This window comes from Osmia lignaria, chromosome 7 (genome assembly GCF_051020975.1).
Source record: "Osmia lignaria lignaria isolate PbOS001 chromosome 7, iyOsmLign1, whole genome shotgun sequence".
NCBI lineage: Eukaryota > Metazoa > Arthropoda > Insecta > Hymenoptera > Megachilidae > Osmia > Osmia lignaria.
In genome coordinates this window covers 10,067,623-10,090,614 of record NC_135038.1, presented here as the reverse complement: position 1 = coordinate 10,090,614, position 22,992 = coordinate 10,067,623, and the positions used below count along the sequence as shown (strand labels likewise).

Genomic DNA, 22,992 nt, shown 5'->3' with positions numbered 1-22,992 from the left:
TAAACATAATAATTTGCTAATAGTAATTGTTGAAATTGTCTATTTGAAAAATTTTTTTCAGTGTCCCAGAAGTAATGCTAGCACTTGTCTTATTTCTTCATTTCACTTCTCTAACTGCTGTGATGATTCACCGTTTCCTTTTTTGGCGTCAGTTTATGATCACAGAGGCTGAATGCTCCATTTAAAATAAATTTTAAATTAAATTTAGAAGGACGAAGAATTTATACCTTATAATAATTGAAAGAATAATATAATTGAAATAAAAGAATTTTAACTTATGGGGTCATCTTATAACAAGACGACAGACTCCCATAAAGGGTCACAACAGCAGCCACGATATGCATCAATTAATCTACTTGACCCCATAATCATCTTGAATGACCGGCATAATCGCACACCCACGATCCGGATATATAATCCCGTTAATTACGTATACTGTCAGTAATTTAACCCTTTTAGACCTAATTTGTACAATAAGAGTAACATTTAGAAAATAAGAGAAATCATGCTAATTGTAAAATCTACAAAGTGTACCTGCCATGATAATCTTATTAACTGTACAGTTACGTTCAAGAGTTTATCTTTATGATATGAAAATTAATATTATTTCAAATTTTTCATTTATAAAATTATATAATTGTCAAAATATTAATAATGAAATTTTGAAAAATGAAAATTTTTCCATATTAATTATAATAAAGAAGTTAATACAATTCCTTATAATCACTATTTCCATATAAAAATCAAAATAAAATTATGAAAAAATTGATTTCATAAAAAATACTGTTGTCAAAGTGTTAATAACAACGTCTCCGAAACCGGAAACCATCGCATGTGATTCAAGATCGACAGGAAGATCGCACAATGATTATAAACGAAGACCAAGCCGCACCTACTGACCTAGTGAACACGTGATCTTCCATAGGTATACTTGTATGCTGATTATGCACACCTGTACGAATGACTGTACCTGATACATACACGTAGCCCAGAGAATAGTTTTTCTGTAACAGGAGTAGCAATGCGTTAAGTCTATTACGTAATTAGAAAATAATCTGATGCTGGTAGGAGTTGTTTAGATTGTTCGCAATCCTATAACATCAACTTTTTTAAAATTTAATTCTTGTCCTTCCAATTTTTTTTATTTATCTCACATTTTCCATTTATTACAAATTTTAATGATGCAAGTTTGCATCAAAATTAGTTTTCTTTCTCGATGAAGTTACATAGGGCAGAAATGATAAGTTTTTATTAGAAATTCATGGTCGATATTGGATATAAGAAAATAATATAGGATTGCACGTTGCACTCGTTCTATATTTTCCGCATGTAAACTTATTTCTGTTAATATTTATGCAACTGCGCTTTTACCGTGTCAGGGCCGAAACATTATAACTTTCTAGTTTAGATACTCTGTGTCGATCATCGCGCACTGAACTTACGAGCTTTACTTACATAGTAATTTTGTAATTAACGTACCCTCATTTCAATCTTCTATCCTTTATATCGACACCTGATATGAACAACGTTATAAAACGTATTAAAAATAAAATAATCCTTTTTTTTGTCTAGGAACCATGCTTTTATTACAATTAGAAAATATTGTAAATCTAAATTTTCTGATTTTTGATTTTAAAAATATTATATTTTGAGTTACAGAAAATATTTAAAAGTACCATTTAAAAGTACTAAAAAAAAAGGTATATTTAAATTCTTGTTACACTAACAGAGACAAACAGCAGATATTAAAAGTAGGGTGAAAAAAATATAAATCATTTTCCTGTAAACCTAGCAGGTATCGATATATTGACATTTCAATAACGGGTCAAATTGGCCCTGCACCCATCTACCATCAATAAGTATTCAAACATAATTTAAACGTTCCATTCAGAAGCAAAATATGTACATAATTTTCCCACCCTCTTTCTTCGAATTCCAAAGTACTCAAAGAATGGTATGAGTCAGCGTGGATTCATGAATAAGCTTCGATCGTGGCGGAGGTTTATTCAAGAAAAACGTAAGTACATATGAAATTGGATACGTCGCAAATGGAGGAAAACGAAACGATACAAGGAATGATTTTGCAATGTTACACGAGGGGCTGGAATCCTGCTGGGCCCTACGTGCTCTCGAAGGTTTTGCACGTGCACGCATCCGCCAATGGGTACGTGCAAATTACACACCGTGTGAGTCACGTGAAGTCGAACACGGTCCGATGCGTGCTTTCGTGACCCACCACCCACAGCACGTGCTCGCGAATTAAATGCCGCAGTTACCTCGCCCTTCGTGGCTAGCCTCTAATTACATACGTGTCCTTTCGAAATCGTAACTCGTCCACTTCCGGCATTCGATCGATCGTTTGTTCAATTCTTACATTGAGATTGCGAAAAGTTGAACCCTTGAACAGGGGAGCCTGAGTTTTACAAAACTTACGCGATATTTTAATATTAAATTAAATGTATCATTTTAAAACGAGAGCTTCATATATTGGAGAAATAATTTTTTAAAGGAACAGTGTTAAATTTAAAAAATGAAAATAATAAGGAATTATGGTTCTCTACGTGATACACCATTCATGGGTTAATCTCTGAATATTGAAATTTTATATAATGGTATTTAGACCAAAATTAGGCATTTAATTAAATAATAATTGTAAGGTGTGTTTTTGAAATTTTAATTTATGTCTATTGTTACATTTAATAATGGTATGATGCACGTTTTCTCAGTATCGTTCCCCATTGATACAATAATGATCTGGGACAATCACTGGAAAAACATACTTAATTGTTAGCAGGTACAGTTTGTGTCAGAGACACTCTGTTTTATTAAACATTCCATACGAGACATGACAAATATGCCAACTATAATATCAGAATACAAAGAACCACCTGAGATATCATTTTTAAATGAGTTGAAAAAGGAGCTTAGTAACAACAATAACATTCTTCAATTTATAATAATATATAGAAAATTATTATGGAAGTAGCTTTTAGTTTCAAACTTACAAATAACCAAATTAAAACAAAATAAAATTTTTCAAAAATGCATTCACTCTAAGTCCAATGAAGACTTTAATTAATTAGATAATTAGCTAATTGTCAAAAGTCCAATTTTACCGAATTTCAAATCAATTGCCTGTTTGGAAATACAGTCAAATTCTATTGAAATTTATGTTTACATAAAATTATGGATTCATCATTCAGGTTTCATTCATCAACTCTTCATTCAAGATCCCTGCAGTGATTATGTAATCCGTATCGGCTGGAAAGTGAAATGAAGAAAAATCGTGGGTAATTAATTAAATAAGCAAGAAAGTAGATGACGTGTCATTAGGACCAATAACGAGCATCTGACGGAAGAAAATGACTGCGGCACAACCATGTGGTGAACCTGACTAACAAAAGTCGGCAAACTTGCCTGCGCAACTTGCACGTTACGTACGACGTAGCCTCTCAGTGTGTCACGCTTGGCGTTCCAGTTTAACTTGTTCCACGGCACGGTGTGGAACTCTATACTGATTTTCTGACAATCAGTACGATTTGACTATTTGTTTCATTAATTGAAATTAATCTTGATTGATTGGATCGTTTGAAATTTCTTAGGGCAACTTTTAGTGAAATTGCAGTGGTTGTGGAGGGAAGAAGAAAAGTGTAGATTGGTGAATTTGTGAAGGAAACACTTAGAGGGTGGTTTGTGAAGTTTTAAAACAGGGTGAGTATTAGTGTTAACTTTTAATTATTTACTTGAAAGGAATATTATCAAATTAGTATTTTAATGGATAGAGATGAATTTTCATAAATATTTAGAACTTTTTGAAAATTCAGAGTCTACTGTAGATGAATGAAAATTAGACGTGCGAGTCCATAGGGGACTTTATAAATCTAAGAAATTTGGACAGCTTTCATATGAATAATTTTAATTCTTTTGTAAATTTAAAATAAGTTGAAAGATAATAACTTTTCGAAAAGATTGAATTATTTATTAGTTTTTGAACAAGAAGAATATGTTTTTAAAAACTGGTTACAGAGTGTGTACTTTGTTATTGAATCACGTTTACAATGGTTGTGTAATGATGTAGTATGACTCGAGGATTCTTTCAGTAAGTATCAATCTACGCGCTATGTGAATAGAAATGAATAATTTACTACGATTAATTCAAAATTTAATTCATGAAAATATAAACTTCTGTTTTGATTATTTTTAAACAAAGTTGACCGCTTTACTGATTGACAGTCTATTAATAGACTTTAAAATGTTAACAATTGTTACTATTATCCGTTGCTATTAGGGTCGATGTGCTTGATGAGTGGAGATTAACATCAGGGAGTGGAAAGAATTGATCGCGGACGTAAGGTATAGGTAAAGTCTTTCAAGCTGGGTGACAGAAGAGGAAAGCATCGCAGGGTCAGAATGGCAGACGAAAATCAGCAGGAGCAGCGTGTATCAGAGGAGCGCAGGATAATCAGGCTAATACCTTTTATAATGAAAATTATTGAAGTGGTAAGTGATAAATTAAAAATTTTACTTAGTAAAAAGTTTTTAGAATTTACTCCTTTTCAATCATTTTTATTAAAATTTGTAATTGATATTTATCATTTCTAATGAAAATTCTCAGAATGGTAAATTATTGCTTTAGCTTTCATTTATTTATTTCATTTATAATTAATTGGTTGTTAGCATTTACTTTTATTGTAACGTTCCTACGTTTGATATTTACTATTTCTCAAATTTCATTCACTGTACGATGTCTGACGATACAATCACTGGTAATTATTATATTTGATATTTTCATTATTTATTATAGAATTTATATTTAACAGGTACTGGCTGTGCTCGCAATAGGATTGATAGTGGACCCACTGAACTCGTTCCAAAAAATCCTAATTAAGTCTCAATTCAAATTAGACGATGCTGCGATAATTTATATTACAATTGCTGGTTTCCTTATAATTAATACACTTTTCATTATCTGCCATTTGCTTGGTGATAGGATACCAAAGAGAACGGTAAGTCCCTAATTAAATATATTTCTATAATTTCAAATCCATAAAATTGAAAAAAGAAACAGCATATAATTAAAATAATTTAAGAACTAGTCACCTATATATTACACCAAAGAGATTAGTACAACACATTTAGAATAGAAAAAAATTTCAATCAGCTTGATAGAAAAAATGTTACATAAAATTTATAGAATCATTTTTTTTTTCTAACAAAGAATTCTTGACGAGTTTTCTCGATCGGAGTATCCGGATTACGTGACACGATCCGTGATAATAAATTGATAAAATAACGCAATCAAAGGATCGCGTGACGATCACAAAGGGTTAGAGATAGCTATAGGGTCAGATTTATTTCCTACATTCGGTACTTTCGACATAGTTTCACCGGCGACTTGAAATTTCCGATGTTTCTCTGCCGTCTGTGGAAGCACCTAGCCCATTTGCACAGCTGAGTCGTCGTAGAAACCGTAAGTCTGATAATTAACAGATGCGTCATGTCCTTCGTACGTGCACTGATACAATCGTAATTCTTGTCTACGTGTACAATCGTGCACTTGTATTGGAATAACTTAACAGTTATTCATAATAGGACCCGTTCATGGAGAAGGAAATCTTTCGTTCTAAAAGCCAAACTTGGAAGCATTCATTTAAAAATTAATTTTAATTAAAATCCAAATTTAATTTCTAGATCGTGAATTCAATTTCTAATCTAACATTACATAATACAAGTATTACAAAAAGTACGAAGTCCAATGTTTGCGGTTATTCCAAAGGTGCAATAAGCATGCAAGGCTACTCAATGAAGGTTTTACTTGTTTTCTATAGTTCCTAAGTGGCATTGAGAATTGTTAATGACCAAATAACTGTATCGATCTAATATTAAATCCAATCTGAGAATTATAATATCACATTGCATTTGACACGTTAAAAATAAATTTGAATTACAAAACTAATTCCCTTTTAATAGTTTATAATTATTTTTAAATGATCCAGTTTAGAAAATTTATTTCAATGGATTTAAATGTTAATATACTGATTCATATTAAAATTTCTTTAAGTATTATAACATAATTTATATTTTTCACTATCTTCTAAGTACCTATGCTAATTACAACGTGTTCCGTTCTACTTTGATTAAAATTCATAAATTATCAATAACCGACTTCTCGTATGTCAGTTTATCAACATTTTGCTCGACGTTTATGTTCGTTTAATGGCTAGAGCACGTAGTAACAGGGGGACTAGTTACTTCGGAAAAAGCGATAATTATTGTCGCCTATGTGTCTCACCGTCGTGATAACACATAGTATAATTATGGTCTTCGAGGCGAATGTACACGACTTCGTGGCCTTCTTTGCAATGAATATTAAAAATTATCATTTCATTACATTTTTAACAATTTGATGGTAGAAATTGTAAATTTTAATTTCCAATTTAATAATTTTTCCCAAGGTAGAAAATTTCTGTTTATTTCTATATAAATTTAACAAAATTATTCTGTTTTATAAATATTTCAATTTTTCTATAATAATGATTTCCTTTCATGGATATTGAAATTTTCCCACGAGTATTCGAATGTCATTCTTAAAAAGGAAATATTTCTTCATACTATGATTCATTGCCATATGTAGTAGTTTGAAACGAAACTAGATCATTGATCTCGATGCATTACAAGCAACATCGATCTGGTCTGATTGCAGCTGATATTATTCTCCTCGGTGGGTGCGCTTCTACATATCGTCGCTGGAGGAGTAATTGTCTATGATTGGAAGAAAACTATGCGCCCTTATTACAGCAACAACGAGCTCTATCCGAGCAAACAGTACATGGACATGTTTATATCCGGGGCTGTATTCACATTCCTGAACGCTTTGGTTTTCATCATTGAAGTCGTCTTCATCATCAGAAACTCAACGAAGACCGTGGGATAAAGAACAATTATTGATTCTCCAAAGTTAGAATATATTAAGTAATTTACAAAAACATTTATGTTAACCCATTGGGTGTTTAGTTTACGGAGATATGAAAGAAATTTGTCATATTATGTATAATAAGTACTAGTAATATACAGTAGACTCTCGTTATGAACAAGGATATTAATTTAAACTTAGGTGCATAATTTTGAAATGAAAGAATTTCATTACACCCTTATAATCTACAAATATGATACACTTCTGTCTCTCCTTTGAAAGCTTGAAAGCCTGATAAATTTTTCACTTCTGTAGCTCCTTCCATGGCAATATAACGAGAGTCCACTGTACCATTTTTCTTATTTTAGTAACCACTGAAAGGGTTAAAAATATTTTAGAAATATATAGACTGTGAAAATATAGAAAATATTAGAAATGGTATAATTGGAATAAGAAACACAAGTTAATTATTTCTGGGAACAATATTTTATATTTTGAGAAATAGGAATATAAGATTTTTGAATATAATGTCCACCATATGTGTTCTAGAATTTTGAAAAATAATTAGATGTAGTGTAAAATGAAATACAGCCCAAAGTTATTATATAGAAGTGATTAGTTTGTATAATTGAAAGTTATATGTTGTAACGTTAATTCTAAGCCCCGATTCCGTCCAGTTATTGTTTTTTATTAAATAAGAATAATATATAATAAGTAATTTTAAGAGATAAAATTGAATAGTAGACTTAGTTTTATTATAATTGTTATAGAGTATGTAAAAATTTTTAAATTATCTTCGTGTTTTAATATGTAGCTAGAAATTTAGTAATTAAGAATTCTGTTAAAACTAATTCCCAAAGATAGTCAATGTAATAACGTGAATTTCCACCGAAAATATAAACTTTTAATAATATTATGTTACTATTAAAAGCGTATTAGTGTAGCATTAATTACAGTAGAATTTATTATTGATTATTTCGTAATTTTATATATACTTTACAATTATATGCAGTGCAAACTTCAATCTCAGAATTGCCATGAATATTTTTAGATTATACTTTCTCGTAGTATCTATTAATTATAATTTCGATTATTATTATCATTCTTACGTTAAATGTAAAAATGAAGAATTAAAATGTGTCTTTATCAAAATAAATTCCGTCCAATTTTATATTAGAATAACAGCAACATACATTAATCAAAGTATTGTAATAAAGAAATTATTCAATTGTGTTATTTTGTAAGAATAATATACAATTATTAATAAATTATATGTATACAAATCTAAGGGTGTTATTAAGATAGAATAACAGATGGATAATATTTGGAGTAACTAATGTAACAAATATATCATTCTTTTCAATATAACATCTTTATTCGATTAATTTAATTACACTAATTATTATAAATTACATTTTTACACACTTAACATACTAAAACATTTATTATAATAATTCTTATTTTTGTTGCTTAACTAATACAATATTACGCTGAACATTAATAATAATATAATAATAGTTCTTGTAAAGATAGCTAGCTGTGGCATCGTTATCAACCGTTCGACCTAGAGCGAAGTGAAGCACCATCAGTCTTATAGCGACCGCCGAGGGGTACAGATCTACCTGCTAAACATACACATACCCTTATTTTACTTTCTGCATTCATTTAATTTGCTGTATTTATCTTCTTAACTTATTGAATAAACTCATTAGAAGAAAGAACGTGTTGATTTTATTACTCCTGTGTGCATCCTTTATATCACTAATTCCCTTATATCTCTGCACTTCTTACATTCCTGCTTTACTTACATCGCTGCATCCTTCACATTCCTGCTTTCTTTGTATCCCTACATCCTTTACATCTCTGCTACCCTTACACCCCAGCATTCCTTACATCCCAGCATCCGTTAGATCCCTACTTTCTTTATATCTCTACATCCCTTACATTCGACGTCGAATCAGCGCCCTCTGGTGGCAAAAAAGGAACTAAATCGTGCTAAACTTTTGGCCCTCTGGCGGGAAAAATGTGAACTAAATTTTCAGTGTCGAATCAGCGCCATCTGGTGGCAGAAAAAGGAACTAAATCATGCTAAAATTTTGGCCCTCTGGCGGGAAAAATGCGAACTAAATTTTCGATGTCGAATCAGCGCCCTCTGGTGGCAGAAAAAGGAACCAAATCGTGCTAAACTTTTGGCCCTCTGGCGGGAAAAATGTGAACTAAATTTTCGGTGTCGAATCAGCGCCATCTGGTGGCAGAAAAAGGAACTAAATCATGCTAAACTTTTGGCCCTCTGGCGGGAAAAATGCGAACTAAATTTTCAGTGTCGAATCAGCGCCATCTGGTGGCAGAAAAAGGAACTAAATCATGCTAAAATTTTGGCCCTCTGGCGGGAAAAATGCGAACTAAATTTTCGATGTCGAATCAGCGCCCTCTGGTGGCAGAAAAAGGAACCAAATCGTGCTAAACTTTTGGCCCTCTGGCGGGAAAAATGTGAACTAAATTTTCGGTGTCGAATCAGCGCCATCTGGTGGCAGAAAAAGGAACTAATTTTGCACAAAAATTTGAACTAAAACTTTTTAAAAAAAGGTATCAGGAATAAGATACAGAGGTGTAGGAGTTGCAGGGGTATAAGAGATACAGAGATGTAAGGGATGAACAGATATAAAGCATCCAGGGATGTAAGGGATGAAGAAATGTAAATATTGCAGAGATGTAAAAGATGCAAGGATGTAAGGGATGCAGATGCAGGAGGCCGGGGCTGGGGCTCTGCTCTTCACTGCACGCGGCCCGAGGAATGCCGGCATCGGGTGTGGCCCCCGATGTCGGCGGAGTTTGGCACATGGGGGAAGGTCATAGGTTAGACCCAGTGCAGGCCACCGTGGTGGTTTTAGTGGGTAAAAATCCCACACTACCTCCGGCCCCTCCCCAGGGGGGCTGGAGGTGTCTTTCTGAAGATTTCCACCACGTTAAAAAAAAAAAAAAAAAAAAATGGATGCAGAAATGTAACGAATCCGGAGGAATAAGGAATGGAGCGATATAAGAGATGCAGGAATATACGGGATGCAGAAATATAAAAAAATGTGTTTCTGGTAAGTAATTATGTTTGTAATATTGTGATTTGCAAAAATCATTATTTAATTAAAAAATAATAGGAATCTAATACTAGGCTTTTATTTTGAAATTAATTATTTTATTACAAAATGATTCTATAATTCTATAAGCTACTATAATTTATAACAACACAAAATGAAGTTTGAATAACTTTCTACATAAATAATATGTGAAAGAAAGTTGTTCAATCAATCGATAATTAATATATCGAAGTAACATACCAATAAACAAAAAACTAGGTGACACATTGTCCATAAACTTTTAGAGGTTCTTTCGATGATACGAAAAAGGTGAAACGATTCCTCCTTAAAAGCATGTAATCATGCACTACCAAGGTTAACTTATTCAGCAAATATCTTCTATCCTCATCTTGATCCTCTTGCGTACGTTGACGAAAAGAGTATAACAAATTTTCACATCTTCAGATAAGAATCATCCGTTACAAAGTGAACGTTCCGTAAAGTTGCAAAAGTTGACTGGAGGCCACTCAGAATTAAGGAAGATCCAGAAACTAATTAAACCATTTATTAGACCACTTAGGATACTTCAATTCGTATGTATTGGACAATTGACATGTACCTGCACACACAATAACACTAATATTAAAAATTGTATGTTTAAACAATTAGCTAGTGGTACTACTGATATTCGCGCTTGTAACTTACACGATAGCGTTGAGTCCTGAAAATGTATCATCTGTAACATGTATTTTACTTATTGTTCTTTCTGGAGCCTACGTGTTTATCTTGGCAATTGATATTATCAGTCAACTTAGTGGAGGAGAATTGCAATCAATTCCGGTAATTATTTTTTATAGAAATTTCCTTTAACCCTTGAATTTTTAGTATGCTGGTGCTACTCTTCCACCATCATGCCCTACGAAAATAATAATTCTCCCCAAGTCAAAGTTTTAAACTTTGAAAAATTTTTTTCCACTGCAATATAATGATTAAAAAATCTTGTAAAATAATTGTTGCAGAGTGATGTGACTGTGAAGAGTAAAATTAGTCACAAAAAATTCAACTTTAAATTTCTTTTCCAATCTTATTTTCTAAATTTCAAAGTATGTATTTCTTTAAATATTATTTAATATGGAAATTTTTTATTTTAAAATTTCACTGCTTAATATTAATAAAAATATCATTTTATAAATTTTCGAGGGTTAAATAGAAATCTATAGAGTATAGGTGTTGTTTATTAAAAATTTTTTAAATTTTAAATCTTTATTGCAGATGTTCTTCTTCTCCTTTGTTGGTATGATACTCTTTGGAGTTACTGGAATTTTATTGTTACCAGTTTATACTGCCAGTGCACTTTGGACCATATTAACAGTGTTGTGTCTCTCTCTTATCATGTCCGTCCTCTTCATACTCGACGTCGTCACTGCACTCGTGTAAGTTTCAAACAAACTTTAATCAATCACGAATTTTATGTCACTGAAATTCTATGTCAGATTTTGGAAACGAAACTGCGATGTTTGTAACGATCCATATTGCACTAATCAAGCCCAGATATTGTATCAAAAAAAAGACCTTTGCCATCCCGCGTGCACCGAAGTGAGTTTAATATTCAACATTGAAAAATAAAGTATAAAATGTTAACAAAGAGTTCTTGTTAACTTTAAGAATGTAAATATTTTTTTAAAAGAAAATTTTTGGAAAGTTTTAACGTATAATGTATTTCTTACATAATAAAACATAGTTTCATTAAGAACAAAAAATATTTGGTCAATCGAAATATAATCTTTTATAATATAAGAAATGCATTATATAATATTTCCTACTTTTTAAGGAAAAGGGTTAATCATTATCCAAACTCTATATCCCAAATTTTATTTAGTGATATATAGTTCAATCCTCCAATATAAAAATCGCGTTTCATTTCATTTTCAAATATAAAATAAATAAAAGTATAGTAGAATTTGATCAATAAAAAAGGAACCAAGTAATTTGACATAATTATTACTCACATTTTGAATCGGTTGATCTTAATGATCATAATGTGAGAGTAATGTTAATAACAACTAGTTCGAAGTAATCTATGTTCCTGGAGTACAAACGTTTCTTTTAAGGTGTCTCTCTGCAATCTAGACGGTCAAGTTCGACTTGATGACCAGTGTAAGCAGCATCAAAATACCATCTGGAGATGAGGAAGCAGTTTGTGATCATAGTTATAGAAAAGTTGGATATGGACGTCGAAGACAGTACGTGGATCGTCCAGCTAGTGCTCGATCAGCGGCCATGGTCGAGGTTGCTGATATTCAAACGGAACCGCGTTCCATGTGTAATAGACAGAGTCAGGTGAGTGATAAGTGAGAAAAATGTATGCAAAATTAATATCAAATGATTGCAATATTTTTTACAATATAACTATTTTAATAAATTTAACAGACCCATCGAGAAATAAAAGAAATGCCAGTGCAAACTGTGAGTAAATGTGAACTGTGCAATCGTCAAATACCGATTTTCTCAACGTCCACGGATCCGATGCATCAAGCAATGCAACAGGCACCTTGCACAACCTGCCCTGCAATTATGCAGCTGATGCGAGGTGCACCGTGTTGCCCAGGGTTCGTATTGAAAAATATTCTTTACAGAAATAATAAAATATTTATTTATTTTATTATTTAATAAAACATTAATTTTATTATTAACTCTACTGGTGATAAATAGATGCAGATGCGTGACAGGAATAATTCAAGTGTCACAACAGACTCAACAACAGCAAACACCACGACAAGAAAAATCCACCGAGCAGAATCCAGTTAAAGAAACGAAGCACTGGCAACAACCGGTGGACGAGAAATCCTACGAAATTGTGACGAGTGAGCAACCTCGAACCCCTCAGGTTGCGAGTACAAGCGTTAAATAGAAAACAAACATGCGATCTCCATTAAAATAGGAAAAAAAAAAACAGTGCAAAACGTGTCCCACTTATTGCATTTATCTAAAGATTACAATGAGTCATCAAATCTTATAAAACACTCGTCAATGAGATAAATATACGATTGGAGTATTGAAAATGAAAATGATTATTTCTTCAATGGATCGGAATTATATTTATTTATAGGATTTTCAATCTGCGTATTTTTTATTTTAAAGCTGACCAGGAGGATCCAAACGTGAAAGGAAAATCGGGAACCATCACTAAACTTACTCTTGCATCCTATTCTGTTTCATCGAACCAAACCACTGACAATTCCTCTCAAACTGCTACAGGGAAAGGTGTAAAAAATTTGTAAGTAGAAGAAACGAAAGAAGTCTGTCGTTTCTACTTATCCAACTTTCATAAATGGAAAATGTCTAATTGAATAACAATTTTATTAAACCTTGGACAACAGAAGGGGTTCTTCCGATTCGGAGGAGATAAGGAAATCAAGATCAGACTCAGAAAAATACGATAATGAAAAAGTGAAAAGCACATCAAAGAATTTAAACGAAACTTTAATACCTGAAAAGGAGAAAGCAAAATCGACTAACAATTCAGGGAGAAGATTATCAATATCCCTTCCTGAGAAACATCATGAGCCGACAAATATGAAATCAACCGAGGCAGAGAATAAATTAGCTAAAAGTGATCCAAAGATCGCGGAAGCTACTGTGGAAAAATTGACAAGTAATAATGAGAAATCTGTGGAGGAAGCAGTAATTACTGGTGACGAAGCGGTGGAAGTTGAATCGAAAAAGAATTTATTGCAAAAAGCAAATTCCGAACCAGGACCTCGGGAAGTGTCGAAAATGAATAACAAAAAAGGTGAAAAAATATCAATAAGCCTTCCTGAAACGAAACAATTGATCTCTCCGCCGAGGCTGGTGGCAAAAATGATAGATCGTTTGCAAGAAATCGAAGGGAATAAACAGGATACGGCTATGCCGGCTGCGAGTGAAGTTATTACGACGGAAAACCCTTCGATTTTGAATTCTGCTAAGCCAGAATCTGATGGAAAAGTGAAAAATGTTACGATTGAACCGAATTCGACGCGAGGCGTAGCTTTTGATAGGAGTGCTGATCAGAATCGTAAATCGAATATCAAAAGCGAAGACAGTGCATTGGAATCGAGTAATCTTACTGTGGATAGTAGTAAGATATTGTCTTCTACAAAAGTGTCCAGGGACAGTTCTGCTTCGTATGGGTACTCTGAGAACCAGTTATTAAAACCACGTAATGATAAACAGAAGTTAAATAAAGTGGAACAATCCTCAGATTCTATAATAATACCTAATCCTCAAACGGGAACGCAAACGTAAGAAAATAATGATTTCATGATTTCAGTTTTATGAATAAGTAAACTGATGAGTATAGAAACCCTGGCATGATTTCATGACAGAAAAATATCAGAAAATGGCACTTATGATACATCAATTTTATATTTAAAGTTTCATAAAAATGTTTATACAGGATGTCCTAGAAAGAGTGTTAGCCCTTTAAGGGGATGGTAATTAGGATGATTCTGAACAACATTTTCCTTTGCAAAATTGTTGTTTGAAGTTCCGTTTTTGAATTATTAAGGAAAAACACTGGCTAATCAGAAAGCGCATAGCGCACGGGCTCAGGGGCACCCTGTATAAACGTTTGATAAATGTTCTTAATATAAAATGGCTACTGATCATTTACATTAAACAATGCCCGATTTTATTACATAGAAAATCAGAGTTTTTGTGCTTCGACACTGGCCATTTAATAAAAGCATATTACAAAATTCTTATTTTTCATTAATTAAATTTGATCATTATTAACATCTAGGACCGACGCAGAGATAGCATCATCGTCCAGCAGATACAAAAGGACTTACGTTTTCCCAAAGAAGAACAAAGTAGAACCAGCCGAAGTGACGTAAGTAAAGAAATTACAATTCATCGACAAACATACATCATAATTATTTATTTATTTAGACATACTGATATCGATGTTCAAACGGGTTACGAAGCTCAATCTGAGGTTAGCCCATGTAGAAAGCAGAAATGAATTTTCGATGTAAAGAAACATCCCCAAAGGAAACATATTAATCTCTCTATGGTTCTATGCAATTTTTTAAACAATGAAAGAACCGTTTCAATAATTAGTATACTTGTTAATGACCTATTTAACGAATAATACTCAATAAAATATTTTATAGAAATCGTTTACAGAAAACAGCCGAACGTTACAACAGAAAAGTTTGGGTATCTGTTCTGCCTGTAAGAGAGTCCAGGTAAATATTAATAACTTACAATTTATAAGATTTAAACAATTTATATTGTACGATTTTCGTCTTATTTTTATAGCTACCTACCACGGCAGGTTCTTTTAATTATTATAGTGTTTATAAGGACAAACGTGGACGATATTATTGTGAATTCTGTGCTAATCCGAACTCGATTAAAGTACCACTAATGATTAAAAATATTTTACACAGATTTCTTAATTTATGAATTCTAAATTATATGATATTTTCGTAGGTATTGTATAAAGATGGTAATGAGCCGAAACGTTTAAAATGTGCCGGCTGTGGAAACATTATACGCTTGAAACACAGTTATAATCTGCGAGATGAACTTGTAAGACCAACATTCATTTTAAGACACTTTTAATTTTGTTACTGATAATAAACTTTACCTTTGCAGAAATCTCGAAATAAGCATGATAATTGCCCAAAATGTGGGCAATCGCAAGTACAAGTATCTTCAGTGTCATATTAAATTGAAATAATAGTATCTTGCTATAGATACACTTAATATAGACGCCTGTATATTAAAAAAAAAAAAATTAGAAATTAGAGCTATGAGTAAGTTGCTGATTTCAATTTAACTATAAAAATAATTATTTTATTCCAATGTTAATAACTGTAATATAAAATAAAATAGAAATTAATTATTTTATTGCAATCTTAATAATTGTTGTAATATAAGGGATAAAATAATAAATAACTGGAAAGGGTGATCCTTGCGAGGCTCACAAAGTTATTATCTAATTAGTGACATCTATAATTTAAAAAATTGAATCGTTTCAAAAATCATTTATTTAAAAAAAAAAGTAAACTGAAATCATTGATTAATGAAAATGGCTTTTTAACAACATTACATACTCACAAATGATTGTGAGACAATATAATGCATTGTAAAATAATATTATATCCTGGTTAATATTACGTTCAATAATTTGAAACTACTCTTTTTATATTTTTTGTATTTAAAAATATGATATAACAATCAGTACATTTTATTCTAATAGAAAATACAAAGAATGGAAGCTAAACAGGTTTCTATAGTTTTTGATTCTTCAGGGAAAAAAGGAATCATAGGTACAATTAGAAAATAAAATTATATAAAGGGTCATTTTACAGACTGATTCTTACGATTACAATAATATGAAAAAAAAAAAAAAGGAAAACAATTATCTAGTTACCATTAATATTGATTAATCTTTGGTATAAAACGAGTTTGCAATAGATTGCAAAATTATACTTCTAAATTAAAGAAAATAATAATACTTTTTTCCTAATCAATAACGCAATACCTAACAATAAGATACATGCTTAAAAATTAATGGGTAAATATTGGTACCTAAGAAACAAACTGTTACAAGTTTTAGAACACTGATTGTAAAAAAGATGATTACTAATTACTAATTACCTTCTTCATTCAAATACTAATTAACAACTTTTCTAAATTATATAAATGACTCGTTAGAAGAATAACAGGTCAACTTTTAGCGTTAATTTTTGTAGATATCTAAAAATTAACAATTTTTAAAAATGCTACTTTTTAAACAAATCGACGATATTTTGCCACAATTTTAATCACAATACAATTTGTATTCGTTTACGAAATTTTTCTTTCTCGATCGCTCTATTTTTTAAAGATAAGCAAAACTCGTCGAAAATGTTTGTGATATTTCCACTGAATATATTTACGAGCTCGTGTTATCGCGAGGCAAATAAACTGTCTTATATAAAGGCACCCAGCGAAGCAATTCAAAGATTACAGTAATGTTATTTTCTGTTCGGAAATTCGGAATCAATACTGATCTAACTCCACCGTTTAAAAATTATTACTTTCATGGTGAATATTTGAACTTGACAATCACAAGGTTTCTTCATTCAAAATTGAAAAATTTGGTATTATACGCGACTCAATAATGTAAACAAAAGAAAAAAATTATAAATTTTCAAAAGAAAAAAATTTGCCAAAAGATATTAATATATCACTGATATATCACAGGATAACTATACGAAAAATTTTTATCGAATCTGGGCTCATTAACAAAAGAATCCTGCATTTGTTGTGAATTAATTATCGGATAATTGTTCGAAATACCGTTCGACAATTGAATGATTTTTTGAAGCTCATAAGCATAAGCCTCGTGCGGTAATGACCCAGAGAAAGACCATTCAGGGTTCTGTCCTGCTTTAACACCATGCAAAAAATGATCGTTATTCAAAGTTGATCTTTGAACATTTTGCAATATTGCATTTCGATCATTTGATAATTGAAAATTCTGATAATAATTTGGATACTGGAAAGTATCCACCAACTGATGATTGTTTGTTGCCTGCAAACTGAAGACACCACTGACATTATTAATATTATTCGTGTCATTATTAATGGGAATTTGTTGCTCGTTATTATATACGTTTCTGTGTTCATAATTATTATAATTTTCGACGTTATTTTCAGAAAATTTTGGAGTTAGACTGTCTACAGAATGTGATTTAGATGAATTAAAATCAACATAAAATCGACACTGACAAGGAACATCTATTTTATAATTAAAGAAATCACGAGTCAGGTGTGGAAAATTTCTAGCACAATTTTGAGTATTTTCCAATGTTCTGAAAGTATTTTCAAAGGATTCTCGAATATTGTTTAATTTTGAACGATTCAAGTATTTCTCTTTGTTCAAATATGTACTAATTAATGGCAAAATTTCATGTGACTGATTATGTTGCTGTGTATCGTTCTTTCTTAAAGTTTTATACAACAAAGATTGATCTAAAGTGTTTTTAAGATTGCCATTAATGTCTATGTTTTTCATTTTGCGCTGATTCTTTGTCGATTCTACTGAATGTTTCGATGTACATTTTTGAACTGTGTGTTGATTAATCGAATTCTTTGATGAATTTTCTTTAGCTGCTTTTATGGGTCGACCCCTTCGAACAGATGCATCGAATGAATTTTGTGTATGATGATTATTTGTTGAGTTGTTTCGTTTCTCGGTGCTGCGTTTCGTTTGAGCAACGACTTTCTTCACTTTAACAGGCTCGATAAACGTCTCCGTTATTTGTATATTTCCGTGCTCGTCGTATGTTCCACATTCTTCGAACTATAATTGGTTTGAAGTTGGGAAATTGATTAAATGAAAAATAGTAATGTTTTGTTGAAATTCGACGAAGAGAGATTTTGTGTTTGCAAAATTATTTGCGACGACTCCTTTTGGTTTACTGGTGGATGATTTTTATTTAGATTTTATTGAAGTGTCAGAGATACTTGTAGATTAATATTGGAAATTAGTAATTTCCTGTTACCTCTACATTTGTAATTAGTAAAGTTAGGAAAAATTGTAGAAGAAAAATTAAGTATTTCTAAAATTAGATTTTTTTTTTATTAGAAATTTCTAAAGTTAGGTATTTTTTAAATTAGAATTTCTAAATTTTTAATTAGATATGCTTAAAAGTAAAATTTTTTAAATAATTAATTCTAAAATTAGATATTTTTTAAATTACACATTTCTAAAATTAAAATCATTAAAGAAAAAGTTATTTAAATAATATGTAAATAATATTCACAGTACATGAAGTACACATGTAAATACACAAAAACTAGACATACAGCAAAAGCTCTAATTATTCCATTACAGACTTGCAATAACAGAAAAAAAACTCGTTATTATAATTTGTTCGATAATTACGAACCATTTCCGCCTTGGCCAAGTAGACCCATAGTTTTCGCCACGTGCTGAACTTATTTTGATCACTGAAGTTGTAACGCATTTCTTTCGACGCATATCTAGTAGCCAAGGGACTACGATAATCATTGTGTTCACTGTTTTCAACCTTCGAGACACTCATTTTCACTGGTTTTAAAACGGATTTGTAAACAATTAGATATTGAAATTTGGTTTCGTATAATACGAGAACGCGTACACTCTACGATCAGCTGATCGTCTGTATTATCTGTCTGTGCGCATCTGTCTCTTTAATGGATATCGACGCATTCATGTGGCGCCTCTGGCTGAGAAACTCTGAATCACTTCATTCAAACTGCCTTACTATAGTACCCAAAAGCATTTATTTATTTTTAGAAAAATTTTTAGAAATATTGTTTCGATAAAAAGAGAAAATTAATTGGAATTAATTGTTGAAATCCAGAAGCATTTTAAAGAAAAAAATTGTAAGGAAATAAAGGCAGAAACTCATATAAAATTCTCTAAAATTACTTTCTAAGTCTAATTTTTACAAAATTTAAAAATTTCATGCCCTTATACCTTTCAAAAGAAGTATTACTAACAATAAATATAATTATTACGAATAATACTCGTATAAAGAGGATCGTAAATTTTTTATTTAAAGACACTTTTATTTGTGTAAAATGCTTCAGTTTTAAATAATTCAAAAAATTCAAATTTCAATTACTTTATGAATATAAGCATTACCTAATGAACCTTAAGTAATAGAAAGACCAACTTTTCCTTTTACTAAAATTGAAAGCGTTGATTCTTATCAAAGATTCATGAAGATGTAAACTATAATAAAAGGAATTTTTGTTTGGCTTTCATAGACAGGTTTTCTAATTCTTGCAAATGGCAATGCCATTTAAAGAGACAAATCAAGGGAAAGTACCCACGTTCCATTTTCTCGTGGGACCATAATTGACTGCTGTTATTGTTCTCTCCGCGAAAAAGAAAAATCATATTACCATTAATTCTTGAATTCTCTCTTCGTCGAATTCAATCGTTGTGACAGATTAAAATCTCATTTAAAATTGCAAATGTAAGTTTTTGATAAGAGAAATTAGTTATACGTACCACGTTGGACGGTGTTACATTTGGATTGGCCCATTCAATATTTATTTCATGATTTTTAAAAAGTGTCATCGATTCAGGAACTAGTCTTCTTCTGCCCATAGCTGCACCTCGATGAGTTTTGTAGGAAACCAATACGTAACTAACGAAACCATTCAAGTTTCGATAGACTGCTACCTTATCGACATCATCAGTGATTTCGTAAATACGCTGAAATTAAAAAAAAAAATTAGGCCTCTAAAAACTACAAATTTTTATATAAAAAAAGAGACTTTAAAGTAACTCACAAAATTCAATCGTTATTCAATTTAAGAAAATTTCAAAACCATTCAGAAAGGATTAATTCTTATATTTACAAATTTTTATAATTATTATTCATAAATTACATTAATTAAATCTACAGTATTGGAACACCTTCCTTTTTTCAATTACTTTATTTTAAGCAAATAGATATATTATCGATCGACCTCATAATAACCCAAGTAAAATTTAAATTAACAAACCTTAACAATAATTTTAGTATCGATGATTCGTGGCATTTGGTTGATATAAAGTCGGCAATTGTTAATACTCGCCACAACACCGATCCTTTTACCAGGATAAATCTCATATTGATCCAATTCCTTGATCGCGCGAGCTGCTTCTTCCTCGGTTGTATACATAATGAAACAGTATCCTCTATTTGCACCGGAAAAGTCCATCATTAAACGCAGTTCATAGATCTTTCCGACAGAGCTGAATATGAAAACGATCTCGGGTTCGTAATAATTTCGAGGAATACTGCCGACAAAAACCTCGCATTTCGGTCCAGGCGGAGGTCCAGTCCATCCGATAGGAGGACCAAGTTTTCTTTGTCCATTGATTTGCGTTAATGACAATTGGGTATCGGCTACGAATTGTAATAATTTTATACTGGCTTCCATTTGGTCCTTAAGACTGGGTACCTTGCTTGTAAGTCGTTGGGATGTGGATTTTTTATTACCTAAACATATTAAATTAATTAAATTAGACTGCGACCCATTTGCAATCTGCTCGCGAACCATTTGCGATCCATTTGGAATCCGTTCACGTACTATGTATTCGCGATTCGCTCTTACGTATATTAATATTATTATATTTTTGAATAATATTTGGCGTAAATAGAAAAATAATTTTCATGGGCATAGTGTAAAATTTAGAAAGAAAAATAACATGACATACAAAATTAAATTAAAATTGTGGCTCTTTTCATGCTCCACCTCCGACGGTTAATCCCCCAAGGGACCAGTGATTTTATATATATTTTTTCATTTGTGGATTGAACACATACATTCTCACAATACGTATTTCGTTAAACAAAAGACAACAGCAGGGCGATAATAATAATTCCAACGGTAATTTTAACATATAATAAAAAAGAAACAAAGAAGAAACATGACTATAATCGAATATGAATCATTAAACTGTATATTCATTTTTCGGAATAAAGAAAATTATGTAATTATAATAATAATTTTTAATTGGTACTGCAGTTACTTTATCACATAGACAGTATAATATTTCCGACAAGATCTCACAGGAACTATCATAAATTAAAACATAATTAAAAGAATAAAACAAAGGTAATATTATGGGTTATACTAATTGCTTTATTTAAAAATTATTTGAGTTAAATTAAAAAAAAGAAAAAGTAACAAATTTCTCCGGATTGATACACTTCACTTTACTAGTTACAAATTAAATTAATTATCATTTGTCAATATTACATACCCGATTGTATTCTTTTATCTTCTTCTTCATGATTCCTATTAAAATATTTAGACATTTCCTGGACCCTCGAAGCAGAATTCATTATTTCTTCCTGATTATACAGAGTTCCTTCTTCAGTACTAATTGACATATTTATCACTTTCCATAGAATAAATTTTATTTACAATACTGTACTATTATCACATGACAAAATAAGAAATTTGTTTTAATGTATAGATATTACAAAATTAAATTGATTAAAAAAAAATCAAAGCGACACTTAGAGATCGACAGTCAACAAACACAAGATCACGGTTCGAAGGAGACTGATGCGGAAAAGCAGGGCTGTCCCTCGGGTCAAGTATGGGGATCAGATGGCGCTTATTTCGGACTAATGTCATTGGATAAATTTGTTTCTTATTAGTCCTCGGAGGGGAGCTAATATTCGTCTCTCATTTTATCCTGTCAATTCTTTTCTTCTCTCCTTTTGAGCTACATACATCGTCTTCTTCTGTTTTCTTCATCGCCATTCCGTCGATTCCTTCTGGAATATACGAATCACAATTTTGTCCCAAAAATATAAATATTCTAAATTTAGCTCCTATTCTACTTTCTTTGATTAAAATATTTTTATTTAACAAAAGGATGAAATGAAATAAAAAAATTTGAGTCTTTAGCCATTGAAAGTTGAATCGACGAGAAATTCATTTTTCAATAATATTTTGTGGTGAAGTATTCGAACCTTTTTAGGTGATTCCCTTGGTCGACGATACATTTGTCGCCTGGTTAACTTGTTGCGCGCTCGAAGATTCGAATCAGTGACCTCTTGTATATAAGATTTCCGATACAATGTTTCTGAACAATCCTGAACGTGTCGAAACAGAAGACGGAAGATCCGAATGGAATATTTCAAGCTTACAACGTCACATCCGTCGCAATAATTTATTGATTTTCCTCAGAAAACCGTGTAAATAAAGTACCGTGTAAATCGGAGGAGGGATGTATTTTGATAAATTATAGAAGTGTGTTTGAATGTACAATTGTTTAAAACGAATCATCGCACTTCCGGTAAAATAGACAATTACCTTAATTTTAAGCCTCGCAGGTGATTCACAGCATGATTCAATAAGAAACTTATATATTACATACAAGAAGTTAAACGAGCAATTTGTCGAGTCCAGGCAATTTTTTACCGTATCTTATACATTAATGTTTCTGTCATGTTTCACAGATTATGAATC

The 22,992-nt window shown here is 31.4% G+C and overlaps 5 protein-coding genes and 1 long non-coding RNA gene across 12 annotated transcripts in view; 3 read left to right on the top strand and 3 right to left on the bottom strand.

Moving 5' to 3' along the window:
* LOC117604568 (uncharacterized) overlaps window positions 1-908 on the top strand; it is a 2,847-nt gene extending 1,939 nt beyond the window's left edge. For 3 of the 4 annotated variants that reach the window (XM_076689245.1, XM_034324797.2, XM_034324796.2), the window contains one exon: window positions 62-908. Coding sequence is in view for 2 of the 4 variants with exons in the window: in XM_034324797.2 (XP_034180688.2) it covers window positions 62-185 (124 nt within the window). In the remaining 2 variants the exon portion in view is untranslated. The remainder of the gene's footprint in view (window positions 1-61) is intronic. The other variant, XR_013062417.1, reaches the window with a different exon arrangement.
* The window catches only part of Adsl (adenylosuccinate lyase), a 27,941-nt gene extending 8,752 nt beyond the window's left edge, over window positions 1-19,189 (bottom strand). The window contains exon 1 of the mRNA XM_034324791.2: window positions 18,915-19,189. Within this exon, the coding sequence (XP_034180682.1) occupies window positions 18,915-19,070 (156 nt within the window). The 5' untranslated portion in view covers window positions 19,071-19,189. The remainder of the gene's footprint in view (window positions 1-18,914) is intronic.
* Window positions 3,446-8,094, top strand: LOC117604566 (uncharacterized). 2 transcript variants are annotated; one of them, XM_034324794.2, is made up of 5 exons: window positions 3,446-3,711; window positions 4,027-4,099; window positions 4,289-4,500; window positions 4,821-5,006; window positions 6,704-8,094. In XM_034324794.2, the coding sequence occupies exons 3-5, from the start codon at window positions 4,411-4,413 to the stop codon at window positions 6,932-6,934; spliced, it is 507 nt and encodes a 168-aa protein (XP_034180685.1). In that variant the 5' UTR covers window positions 3,446-3,711; window positions 4,027-4,099; window positions 4,289-4,410; the 3' UTR covers window positions 6,935-8,094. The 2 variants fall into 2 exon arrangements, with proteins under 2 accessions (XP_034180685.1, XP_034180684.1); XM_034324793.2 differs by lacking the exon at window positions 4,027-4,099.
* On the bottom strand, window positions 8,326-10,823 carry LOC143305465 (uncharacterized). Its single transcript, XR_013062418.1, has 3 exons — window positions 10,690-10,823; window positions 10,246-10,603; window positions 8,326-8,538 (listed from the first exon to the last, which is right to left on the bottom strand). It is a non-coding gene; the product is annotated as an uncharacterized LOC143305465 (long non-coding RNA).
* LOC117604563 (uncharacterized) lies at window positions 10,254-15,799 on the top strand. Of its 3 annotated transcripts, none has more exons than XR_013062416.1 (16): window positions 10,254-10,359; window positions 10,450-10,577; window positions 10,654-10,824; window positions 11,257-11,417; window positions 11,478-11,580; window positions 12,115-12,324; window positions 12,415-12,593; window positions 12,697-12,848; window positions 13,126-13,261; window positions 13,365-14,267; window positions 14,768-14,857; window positions 14,917-14,962; window positions 15,154-15,215; window positions 15,289-15,387; window positions 15,463-15,561; window positions 15,628-15,776. XR_013062416.1 is itself a non-coding variant. In XM_034324786.2 (16 exons), the coding sequence occupies exons 1-16, from the start codon at window positions 10,347-10,349 to the stop codon at window positions 15,700-15,702; spliced, it is 2,640 nt and encodes an 879-aa protein (XP_034180677.2). In that variant the 5' UTR covers window positions 10,254-10,346; the 3' UTR covers window positions 15,703-15,799. The 3 variants fall into 3 exon arrangements, 2 of the variants coding, with proteins under 2 accessions (XP_034180677.2, XP_076545356.1); XM_034324786.2 differs by having other exon boundaries at window positions 15,141-15,215; window positions 15,628-15,799; XM_076689241.1 differs by having other exon boundaries at window positions 15,463-15,765.
* LOC117604564 (uncharacterized) lies at window positions 16,260-22,992 on the bottom strand. Its single transcript, XM_034324788.2, has 5 exons — window positions 22,494-22,992; window positions 21,773-22,295; window positions 20,527-21,005; window positions 20,027-20,233; window positions 16,260-18,325 (listed from the first exon to the last, which is right to left on the bottom strand). Exons 2-5 carry the CDS (start codon window positions 21,900-21,902, stop codon window positions 17,207-17,209), a joined length of 1,935 nt encoding a protein of 644 aa, XP_034180679.2. The 5' UTR covers window positions 21,903-22,295; window positions 22,494-22,992; the 3' UTR covers window positions 16,260-17,206.